At 30.6% G+C, this 12450-nt stretch overlaps 1 protein-coding gene across 2 annotated transcripts; it reads left to right on the forward strand.

Annotated features, from left to right (window-relative positions):
• Positions 1-4275: 4275 nt before the first annotated feature.
• Positions 4276-11465, forward strand: LOC145601554 (cyclin-D1-1-like). Of its 2 annotated transcripts, none has more exons than XM_081657591.1 (6): positions 4276-4708; positions 6811-6897; positions 9015-9113; positions 9258-9459; positions 9584-9717; positions 10169-11465. In XM_081657591.1, exons 1-6 carry the CDS (start codon positions 4400-4402, stop codon positions 10400-10402), a joined length of 1065 nt encoding a protein of 354 aa, XP_081513717.1. In that variant the 5' UTR covers positions 4276-4399; the 3' UTR covers positions 10403-11465. The 2 variants fall into 2 exon arrangements, with proteins under 2 accessions (XP_081513717.1, XP_081513718.1); XM_081657592.1 differs by having other exon boundaries at positions 4277-4708; positions 9587-9717.
• The last annotated feature ends 985 nt before the right edge of the window (positions 11466-12450 follow it).

Raw genomic sequence — 12450 nt, forward strand, 5'->3', positions numbered from 1 at the left:
TTGACATTCTTTTCTATACAAAACCCTGATAAATAACGCCGTGGTATGCTTTTGTTATGCATTTCTAAATTCATATCAATTTGTATTAAATGTTTAACAATATGTTTTCCTTAATTTTGCAAATATCATGATCATGAATAACATCTATCTTACTTCAAGGATTATTTAAATTTTGTTGAGAAAGTGAGAATGATTATTCGCCTCGGTTTTTTGTCATAAACTGTTTACAGCCTTTCTAAAGTTCTAAAGTTTCAATGATCATATGCATAACATAACCAAGAATATGCACCAAAAGCAACATGGAAGTACTTGGACACAAAAAGAATGCTGCACAAAGAAGCACAAGTTATGTGACTCAACCATGTTATTCCATCCTTTTTTTGCTCTACTTTATTTGGATAGCAAAAGCCACGACGTTAGTTGTGTAAAACATGGGTCGCCCAAAGTGACTGTTTTTTCAAATTTCTATAGTGATCATCATATTAAAGCATCCAATGCAAAGCACCTTCTTGTAAAGAACAAATTACTTTCAAGTTTTTACTATTTGCAACTATGTAGAAAATTGTTCTACATAAATCTCTAATGTGTATTTTAAAACAAAGGTATGACCGAAAGAATCAATATTGAAAGTAACACTCCATAATAAATTGATAATGTAGCTTAATTGAATAGATGTTGTGTTTAATTGCCTAAATTATACCGCATGATAGTTTTGCTCTGACTATTTATTGTTAGTAGTTTTTAGGTAAAAATTGAAAAGCTAGGTTGAAAATAAATTGGATAGCAAAGATTTAGTTCAATAAAGGGTTTTGAGAATTAATAGGCACATCTAAGAACACAAAGAATATAAAGGAAGAGGTTGATAACATGGTAAGATCAAGTAGGAGGAAAAGGTTAAGAGGTAATAGGGAATGTGTTGAATTGTGATGCAAAAGAGCATTATAAGAGGCAACGTCTGAAATTATGAAAATTCGTACAAAAAGGATGAATATAAATCCAATTAAAGAATGTTCTTTGATTAATCTTATCTCGATGATTCACATGACTGATTACTCATGGATCGGACAATGAAAAGTCCCATTGGATATTAGATTTTGGATTCCGGTTCCTTTGTTTTACTCTTAATCATGCAATGAATGATAAATAGCAAATTAGATTGATGCTTAGTAATAATTAAAAAATGACCTCAAATTAAATATATGTTTAGGCAAATTTTCACCTAAACTAAGCACATTCCGATGGCTATAAGCAACCAAATTAAGCACTCCCTATATAAAAAAATGTATAGCTTGGATAATTGTTTGTGATGGTGGTCACTATCACTTCAATTTAATATATTACCATATTAGTCTAATAGTCTATCTAATTAATATAAATAATTGATTAATACAAGTTAATTAAACTAGAGCATAGTCATTTAATTAGTAAGTAGAAGAGGGGCCAAGAAATTGATTATAACACCCATGAATTGGTCAAGAATTGAGCCACACAACACAAGTAGAGAGTATATTTATAATAGGAAGTGAGTAAGCAAAAAAAGGGGTAAGAGGAGCGTCCTACGTTTGGCTCTAGCACCAAAAAGCAGGAGCAATGAAATAAGCCAACCAAATTTAGCGGGCAAAAGTTGGCAATCACTGCTTATTCTTTGCACTTTAGTGTGAAACTAAAGATATGACACTACATAAAGCCAAAACAATTTTAAGCCCACCCCGGCACCTCAGTCAAGATTAATCAATATTTAACTACTCCGTCGTATTTCCTCTATCTCTTAATTATACGAAATGATAGAGTATAAAACTAATTTTGGAGTTAGCTGGTGATTGTCAGTGTCCCATATTGGCTTTATACTCTATCACACTCCTTACATGAGAGTTCTTTAGACATAAACTCGTGATCTTTTTGTCAATTTAATTGATACTATGTCAAAGAACCAAAAATTTAAAATGAAGTATAAGCTTAGATTAGTACAAATGTGTAAAACAATGAGAATAGTTATAACTTGAAATTTCAAATAAACAAGTAATATTACATTGATATATCTTACCACCGTATAATTCACTGACGTTCTAAATGACAAATGTTGTTGTATGCATGTTCTTAGATTTTGGTTGTGAGGTGTTAAGCATATGATTTTTGGAATTTTAATCAAGTGGGTTTTCCGTTGACAATGTTGTAATCACAACGTGCCATCAATATATATTGGTTGAAAAAAAATCTAGACTAAGTTGGTTGTCCTTTTTTTTTCTAATAACAAGTAAAAACAGTAATCCTTATTGCTAATCTAATAGTAATGTTAATTGGTTTTTTTGATCAATGTGCATATGATGAGCTACTCAGCAATTTCCTCCACCTTTCGCTGAGGCAAAAAGTGATTAATTTTCATTTTTAATTAAGGATTAATTAGCAATGCAAGTTCGTCTCTTGTTTGATTACCTATTGATTATTGTAACTCTTTGTGAGACTTTTTTTCCCTGGAATTTTCTTGTTTAGCTGAAAATTATGTAAGAAGTACATTAATACTTTTTGTATTTTTGTATATCAATACTGAAACGAAATTACGTGAGTTGGAATGATATTTTCTTTGGGCTTCTCAATGATCCAAACCCTCATTCTCATACTCATTTACCACAAATTAATTTTACATGATATTAAATTTCAGCTAATTTAGATTGAAAATTTTGGTCTAGAAGCTACTACACTTCCTTTGTTCATTATTTATTGCACCTGGGGTATTTAAAACGTGAATAGTGATTTTTTTTTTTTCCTAAAATGGGTATGATGCAATATTTTTGATACTTTCTTAATAGGCAACTGGTACAATATTAAGAAAACGAAGGAATTATATGTTTTGTTCTCTCCAATCTTCAAGTACCTCTTAAGATGAAGGCTTATACAAACATAAATGCTTTATATTCATCATTCAATTCCAAACGATCAACAATCATCACATTTGTCTTTTGTAATTTCGTTCCCTCCAAAACTTCCGATTGATAATTACATAGTAATCCGTTCATCCTAAGTTGTGTTTTGTACATGAAACAAATCATATTTTCCAATTATCGAAAGATTACCATCAATATGAAATAATCATTCACGGTGTAGAAAAATTTCGGGATAAATGATTTTATACTTTTAAACATCCTCTTGTCTCAGCTCCCATATTTCTTCTCCCTCAATCTTAATCCCTTATAATTCAAATATCAATCACTCCAATTCTATGGAGTTTATAATCATTTTTGTTTGGTTTGATCCAAAAGACAAAATGGCATGAGAGTTTGCGCAAATTAGTCGTTATATATTATTAGACTTGCAAAGGTGAAGACCCTACCACTACGAAAATCACCTACTTTTCTTCCCAATTTAACGAGACATCCAAATTATTTAGGGAAGAAAAACAACAATTAATTTGTGAACACCTATAAGAAACAAGAATACTTGTTAAATTAATACATTCTTTTCTCTATAATGCTTGAAATTAGTTGTCCGATGATCTAAACTAATAAAGGAGCTTAATACTTCTCATTAACAAATTGTGTTGTAACGTTATCTAAATGGTCATGGACTCGATCATGGTGGCATGGACCAAACCAATGTATAGTGGTAAACTGGTAAGCTAGCTGGTAATTAACTTTAAAATTATCTTTTGACCTTTTATTAGTTCATATAAAATACAACATAATATTAAAAATAATTTATGGTCTAACATAGTAATATGATTTACAATTTGAAACATAAAATCACATTAAATTGATTTGTGGTGTATTTTAGACTAGTAAAAATTCTAACCGATGTCTTTGAAACCTTATACGTAGTATATACTTCTCTAGACATTAGTTAGTTAATACTCTATATTAAGGGCATTCAACAGAATGGGAGGGCTTAGACGCATAGTTACAATGAGCTACAGTATCAATGTCTATAAAACAGTGTAAGTTTAATTTAGACAATTTAAAATTTGTTTTTAAACTTTGATGACCTCGCACACACACTTAGGCTCAGAGCCTCGAAATGACTCGACACAATATAGCGAATTTGGGTATGAATTATTGGTTGGTTGGACACAATATTTGAGGTTTATTCATTCATTTTCTATTTACAATAGGAATTAGAAATTGAGAACTATATTCACCAACAAAAAACTATTAGAAGGGGACCAATGTCCAACAATATTACGGGAAATACATACCTAATTTTTTTTCTTTAATTATTTAATTTTAAAATTTCAAGGTAAAAGGAGACCAATATTCTCCATATATATAGACTATCAGATTCACTTACAAACTTCACCCTCACTCTCCCACTCTCACTTCTCCCCATCCACCCAAAACCACCACCTCTCTCTCCTCTCCGCCATGAAAAACGACAGTTAAATAGATTCTTCGCCGCCACCATCGCCGCCATGTCAATATCATTTGCTGATTGTTTGTCCGACTTACTTTGTTCCGAGGAATCCGGCGAAGTTATCTCCGCCGGAGATTCCCCGGAGATCTCATCGGAATGCGAATCTCCGGTGATCATCGATGACGACGAATCGGTAATCGCCGGATTCATCGAAGAAGAGCGGAACTCATTCACCAGTTTTATTGCCTCCGGCGATAGCGATCCTGGCTCTCTTTCTCCCTCCACCACCTCAACCACCGCCACGTCTAACTCCTCCTCCCTCTTGGATTCTTCCGCTCGCTCTCGATCAGTTGCATGGATTTTCAAGGTACGATAGCAGTATATACAACCGCTTTTGATCATATTAAATCGACGTGTATAATGCATAAGCCAGTGAATCGGTGGCGGCACGGCAGATTACTGTTGTAATGGCCACGTCATGTTATTGGTATTACACCGTAATATATATTATTTAAAAAAAAGTTAAAATAGGTGGAAAAAGGTGGATCTGTTAAGTTGAGCCGTGCGTATAAAAAATGATTACGGAGAAAGTGGCGGCGCGCCTTAGTACACTTTCGCTTTTTTTTTTTTTTAATTTATTTTTGATAGTTTTTTTTATGATAATTACTTATGCCTAATTTTTTTCCTAAAAAGATGGATTTTTTGTAAAAAAATTTATACTTTTGTTTTCCGTGTTAATCCATTACTTTTTTCAACGACTTAATAAAAAAGTATGTTAATTGTTAAACCATGAATTCTAAATAGAGTTAAGCAATTTAAACTTTATACGAGAGTAACCTTTTGAATTGTAAATTTTTTTTGGATCCAACGTAAATAAGTAGAGATAAGTGAATACATAATATAAATACACGATTGTATTAACTTTAATTTGAAAGGAAGGTTTCCACTTTTAATTTTTATATTATGTATCCTTAAGATTGAGTATACTATATTCTTTTTACATTTGTTTTTTTAAATAAAAAAAATAAAAATTTAAGTGTATGATATGTAGAACTTGTCACTAATATGCTTTTGATGCTTTCCTAAGATTTCTATATTAATTCAAAGTATGGATTAGTAAACGACAAAATTTAGTTATAATAATGGATTAATGGGTATAAACTCTTTTTTTTTAATTTTTTTTTTTATTAGTGGGTATTAACTCTCTTTTTTTTTTTTTTTTTTTTTGGAGAAAGGGTATTAACTCTATTAAGTTACGGAGTAACATGTACGAAGTATGATATTATGAATACATTTTTGTTGATCCATGATGTTAAACTTATTGTTGAATTAATACTTTATCGGATAGTATTATTCCTATTGTTTAATGACTTTATCCATAGCAATACTTTTTTAATAAATGGTTTATTATAAAATATTTACTAATAATAATAATAAAGATTACTTTTTTTTTATATAGAAAAATAATAAAGATTACTCTTTGACTACTTAATGTTTTCGCTTTTTCATTGTACAGTCTACGACGTATTATCGCCAATATCTTCGATTGTAAAAGTTTGATTTTCATCTCTACATTAAAATTAATTTTACAAGATTTTACATGAATTTTGTTTCTATGTCTCTTTAAATTAATGGTTGTATGGAGGAAATATTAATTTGATAGTTATTAATTCTACATATTACGTATTTTTTAATATGTTACGGAGTAGCTGCAAGTATATTTTAACATGCAGCTTTTAAAATAACACGAAGTTATAGTCAAAGTTTGAAAAAGTTTTTCTTAGCTATAGACACAATAATACTCCGTATTTTTTTGTACTACATACATTAAAAGGTACTCTGTAAATTTTTTTGATGAATATGAACAAAAACACTTCTTTTTTTTTAATTTAAAAGGTTGACTAGAAATGAAAAGGATAGATGAAAATGCTTACACTAGAGGGTTAATTACTAATTACGTGGCACCTATAAAACAAAGCTTGATAAGTAGATACTCCGAATTATGGAGTAATTTACTGATTATGGATAATGAATTCATGGAGTATACTTTGTATATGCGAGTACTTTAGTTATAATTTAAAGTCATTGTAAATATTTTTTATTTTTTGTTTTATATAATATTTCTTTAAATTATGATGGTAAAAGTAACCAATCAAACTTTTTGATAATGTTTTACTTAATTATGACTTATTTCGGGTATATTTATTTGTTGGTAAAGTAATACAACGTATAGAACAAATGCAAAAAAAAAAAAAAAAAAAAAAAAAATAGCTAGTTTAGTTGTAAATTATAATATTGAAAATATTACGTAAATGACCAAATATAGAAATGGATTGGTTGGTGGCCAATCTATTTTCTCTTTGAATCATAAAATTTCAATTCTGTTTTTAAGGAACTAATTTATATAATTCTAAATTAAATTGACTTTGGCTTAATTTTGTTTTTATTCTTTCTTGTTAATATAAACAGGTGAGAGCGTTCTATGGATTTCAGGCAGAGACAGCATACCTCGCTGTCAACTACTTAGATCGCTTTCTAAGTTGCCATCATTTACCGGTAAGTTATTATGTCATTGAAATATTCAAACGTATATAACTAAGTATATATTGTCACTATATATACATTCAATTCGTCGGATTTTAGTTGCTACGGTACTGGTTCAAGCATGTACGGAGTACGGGCCTGTTCTCATTGACTGAACAGAGCTGAACTGAACTAAAATTAAATAAAATGAACTGAAATGAATATTTTATAAGAGAAGGAAATTAGGAGCGGAGCTGAACTGAACTGAACTGAACTGAACTGAATTGAATTTCAACGTATGAGAACAGGTCCTACCTCTCTAGTTTCAAAACCAATATGACGTCCTATATGATTTATCTCTTGGTCAAATTTCATTAACTATGACCATTGATTGATTCACATTCATACTAGTACAAAGTTGTAGGATTTCCTTAGATTCAATTCAATGTGCTGTTTCTAATTTGTCATCAATTTATAGTTAGCAACAGTACAATATGGTCAAAATACTATAGTACATGACATGACGAACTATTTTGAAACGGAGAAAGTATATATCACATATTAGTATTGTCATGAGTATTATTTTTAGACGGAGTAAGTTTGTACGTAGTATTTGTTATCGAAAAATGGGACCTAGGTCATAATTGAAGTACTTCCCTTTCATTTCTTCCTCCTGAATTAAATTCCCCCCGCTCCAATATTATCTGTCTCAATTATGCCAATCTCTGCAATGAATTTAAGTGGATGACCAGAGTATTCATGGAAAAAGAGCTAGCTACTCACCGACCCTTTTTAAAAATTTCTGGTCTTTTTGCCCTACATGTCAATTTCCATTATGACATTAGGGACTACAACTTGTATACAATATAGTGACCGATAAAAATGTAAAACACATTACTTAATGAGTATTATCGGGAAAATTTCTCAAATTGGAGTATGTATCAATAATCAATATATATATATATATATATATATATATATATATATATATATATATATATATATATATATATAGTGTTTACAATACTAATCCTGATCATGTTAAGAAACATACTACGATAAATATACAAAATTTACACAAAGTCTATCCTAATCTGCGACAAATATAGTCATAAATATAATGTTTGTCAATCAAATTCATACATGCTTAAGTGGCCAGACATTAGACACACTCTCTAAAAGAGAATGAATCAAGTGAGAGTTCAATGATAGAGTTCATAATATCCGATCAAAAGGGTGTTGGCTCGATATCATTACCTCCCTAAACTTTACGATCAATATTAGCTGCTATATATGAATTTTATACAGTATACCCAACCTTTGTTAATGTACATAAACTTTAGACTTTAAAGGGTTGAAGAAGTGAACTTTTGACTTCACATGCATATCGTGTGATATAATTACTACTTTTTTCTTATAACGTTTCATATGATCTTAAGTGGAAATTAAACAACGGATAAATATGTTCTTCAAACTTGATGTTCTTTTTCCTTAAAGTAGCATTTTATTGACTAATTTAATAAATAAATGATGAAGGTAATCATTGCTAAAAATGTTCTCCTAGTAAATAATTGGCGTACAAACTAATGGTAGGTATTTTTTAGGACTTTTGGTTGGTGATGATGAGTTGATAACTTACTATTGATTAGTAAATGGAATTCTCAATTGCATTAAAAAAAAGGAAAAAAAAAAAAAAAAAAAAAAAAAAGCCATGCACTTCCATTTAAAATTTTTAAAACGAAACGTGACATTTTATTTGATGCAAATAAAGCAACTTTTAAAGAATAATATAGTACTACTCTAATACCCCTTAAGCCCTTAATTAACTAATTTGTATGCATTTCGATACGCATGTATATGTGCGTGTACATGCATGCGTGTGCTTGTTGTATGCCCGGGGTCTATCCCTGTCCCAGATGCTATTGATACATCATATTCTCAAGTGTATGTAATAATTTGCATGTAACCTTTAATTCTAATTTTACTTATTAATTATCCTAAAGATTAATTATTGATTAACATTATTTAAGACCGATATCTTCTATAATGCACCTAATAATTTATTGATGTTTAACTATAATTAATTATATGTACATAATCTAAAAATTTAGTTGAATTATTGAAATGATCGAAGCTTTTTTGAAATGCAGCAAACAGGTGGGTGGCCATTACAACTTTTATCAGTTGCATGCTTGTCACTAGCTGCCAAGATGGAGGAACCTCTTGTTCCTTCCTTATTGGATATTCAGGTCACTATCATTTTTTTTGAAGCATATATTTCCATATTTCTCCAGCGAATTCTGTTACCTCAAAACAATCCTTTTCAAGAATATCTATTATTAACAACCTAAGCTAATTAATTAACTAATCATGATTGGTTTATTTTTAATTAGGTTGAAAGTAAGAAATTCGTTTTCAAGCCTAAGACGATCCAACGTATGGAACTCCTCGTGCTTACGGTTTTGAATTGGAGACTACGACTTGTTACACCCTTTAACTTCATTAGTTTCTTCGCGTACAAGGTTGATGTAACAGGATCGTACATAGGCCTTTTAATCTCACGATCAACTGATCTTATTCTCTCTAATATACACGGTACGTACTTATTTACATTTTTTATGTTACAATGTCACAATTTATCTATATGAAGCTTAAAAAGTGATTATGACTATAATTATAATTAGGTAATTTAATTTTATTTTTTGGCTTATGGGTGTAGCAGAGGGCAGCTTAGTGGAATACTGGCCATCAAGCATAGCAGCAGCTGCCATACTTTGTGCAGCAAGTGAAATGCCAAGTTTGTCCTTTGTCACCCCTGAGCATGCTGAGTCATGGTGTGATGGGCTTTGTAAAGTAAGCACATTCACTTGTTTTTATTTTAGTTTCATTTTCTCTACATTAATAATTTCTGCTTACAAATTACAAATACTATGCATATGTATGACTACTCATTCTAATGTCCCAAATATTCTATTCCTCATTAGCTCTCTATTCAAAAATACATAATAATGTTTATGATTCCTTACCTCTCCTCTAAAATTTGTACTCATTGTGTCCCAGTCTATGTGTCTTTTATGATTCTCCACGATGTCAGTACCATTGCTTACGTAATTGTAATATTGTAACAATATAAAAAGCTGATACTTTAAAAGACTTGTATTTTTCTTCGTGATCGGATTAGATAGGTTAATCTGGGACAAAATAGTACGTACATTCTATTTCGTTATTATATAAAATTGAAATTGTAATAAATTATGATGAAAAACTTGACAATAAATTGATTAATTTTTCAATATTATTGCAGGAAAAGATAAGAGATTGCTACAAATTAATGCAACAATTTGTGGTTGATCATAGGAGAAGGAAATCCATCAAAGTAATACCACAACTCAGAGTTACAGCAAAAATCACAAAAATCAGGTCATTTAATGACTCATCTCCATCTTCATCTTCCACATCATCACCATCACCTTTCTCTATTAAAAGGAGAAGATTAAACAATAATCAACCATGGATGGATGATGATCATGATCTCTAAAAAACTTTTTTTTTTTTCTTTTTTCTTTTTTTTTTTCCCTTGGATGGGTTTTTAGGTAAATTTTCAATTAGCATTTTTTTTTTTTTTTGCATTGCCATTTATTTAATCAAGAAAAAATGGCTTTTGCACACTCCCAAGGGTGTTGGGAGATTGTCTAGTACAATGTATATGTATACATGATTTTATGTGACAAAACAAATAAAAAATATAGTGGTGGATGAGATTAGGAGAGAAAAATAATAAAAACAAAAAAAAAAATAAGGTGGAGGAGTTTTGGTAGTGGGAGTCATGGAAGTGGGGGTGTTGATATTGCAAATTCAAAGGTTGCATTGATTATTGAATGAATGAGATGAAGATTTTTCTCTTGGGAGAAGAAAGTGGGTCCTTTTCTATGTATAGGTGATGAAAAATGAGGTTTGTGAGGGCCAAATTTCATAAATTTCAAGTTGGTTGATTTTTTAAAATATTTATTTTTATTTTATTTTGGGAGAAATAAGCCGAGTCTTTCTCAATCTCAATATCAATCTCTACCTAGGTTGCAATTAATGCCTATAATCCAATCAAGAAAGATAGAAGAGGAAAAAGTTGAAAAGAAAGGAGATATGCAAAGAATGAATAAGATGGGTCGTCAATTATTATTTCAGAATTGTTACACTAGGAAAAAAAAATTCACCTAAAACTTCTTTAGAGTGATGTGTTACACATATCTATGGATGGAGCAGTGTGACGCATGTATGCTGTATTTTTTTGGCGGGAGAATTGCGAAAAGCAATCATAAATTTTGATTTTTTTTTTCCTTTAGGGATGTAATTTGTGAAGCGTGTGACGGTCACACGTGTACATTTGATTTCAATTTTTTTTTAAAAAAAAAAAATTTAACTCTTTTGTTTTTGGTTAAGGAAGAAACAATTTGTTATGTACTCCTTATGTAATATGGCCCCAAAAAAATGTGGCCAACAAACCATAATGCATGTAAAGGTCCTAGAGGGAGGGGACCTTTAATGTACTACTAATATGTTTGTATTTGGAATCATCAATATGACGTATATATTTGTTTTTGGTTTATCATCTTTCTATTATTTCAATTTCTCTTTAGATTTTTACTATCTTTTCTGAGTTTAGCCTGCAATGCATGTGAACTCCCAATGGCAATTTTTGTAGCTTTGTCAATTGTTTGCTATTGATTTTTGTGACCTAACGACTTCTTCTACAGTAAATACTTTGGTAGGAACTAGGAAGTACTTCATATTTTGGTCCCTCATACAATAAAGGATGAAATAGAATTTTAACATTGCTTGAGAGTATACATGCCTTCTCGTGACCGAATGACTACCCATGTAACCATGTCTCCTCGCCTGCAAGCGAGGCCTACTCGGTTGGTGCTACCTCGTTCACTAAGTGTAAAACTCGTGTTCCAAACCTCTTACCAAAATCATATTCAGATAAGGTAACAATGAAAAAAAAAAAAAAAAAAAAACCACGTAACATAATCTCTATGTCATGTATAATGTATTCAAGACCTATCAAAACTGACCCGAATAATATATTAAATTTGTGTTCAAGATCTACCAAAACTGGCCTGAGATACTTTAAAATTGTTTCCTCGATGCCGACTATGTTCCTAACTGCAAGTATGTATAACCCATCATTCCATCAACAAACACGTACACAAGTTACATTGCTACAATATCAGTATGACTTGTTATGGCACATGCAATGTAGTTTGTAGGCCACGTTAATTATAATACATCAACTATATATTGGACTACCCCATATACATCATAATAATAATAATGTATGTAGTTGGCATGAATAGGTTGGATGATTTAGATTTTATGATGGTGATTTACAACTCGTCTGTCTAAAAGTTGATCATTTAAGGATACATGGTCATCGTAAGCTTTAATTCATGACTTTAATTTGATCATTATGAACTCTACCTAATGGGCTAATTAATGTCTATATCTAATTAATTAAGGTGCGATTCTTATGATGTTTTGAGGTTATTGGAGAGGTGACTAACGGATTGAACATAGTCTAATTTGGAT

This window comes from Chenopodium album, chromosome 21, assembly GCF_948465745.1.
Source record: "Chenopodium album chromosome 21, dcCheAlbu1.1, whole genome shotgun sequence".
NCBI classification, from domain to species: Eukaryota; Viridiplantae; Streptophyta; class Magnoliopsida; order Caryophyllales; family Amaranthaceae; genus Chenopodium; species Chenopodium album.

Coding starts and splice junctions, on each gene's coding strand:
- LOC145601554 (XM_081657591.1), top strand. CDS start 4,400: ATGTCAATATCATTTGCTGATTGTTTGTCCGACTTACTTTGTTCCGAG. Junction 9,114..9,257: donor CTTCCTTATTGGATATTCAG/GTCACTATCATT, acceptor ATTTTTAATTAG/GTTGAAAGTAAGAAATTCGT. Junction 9,718..10,168: donor GGTGTGATGGGCTTTGTAAA/GTAAGCACATTC, acceptor ATATTATTGCAG/GAAAAGATAAGAGATTGCTA.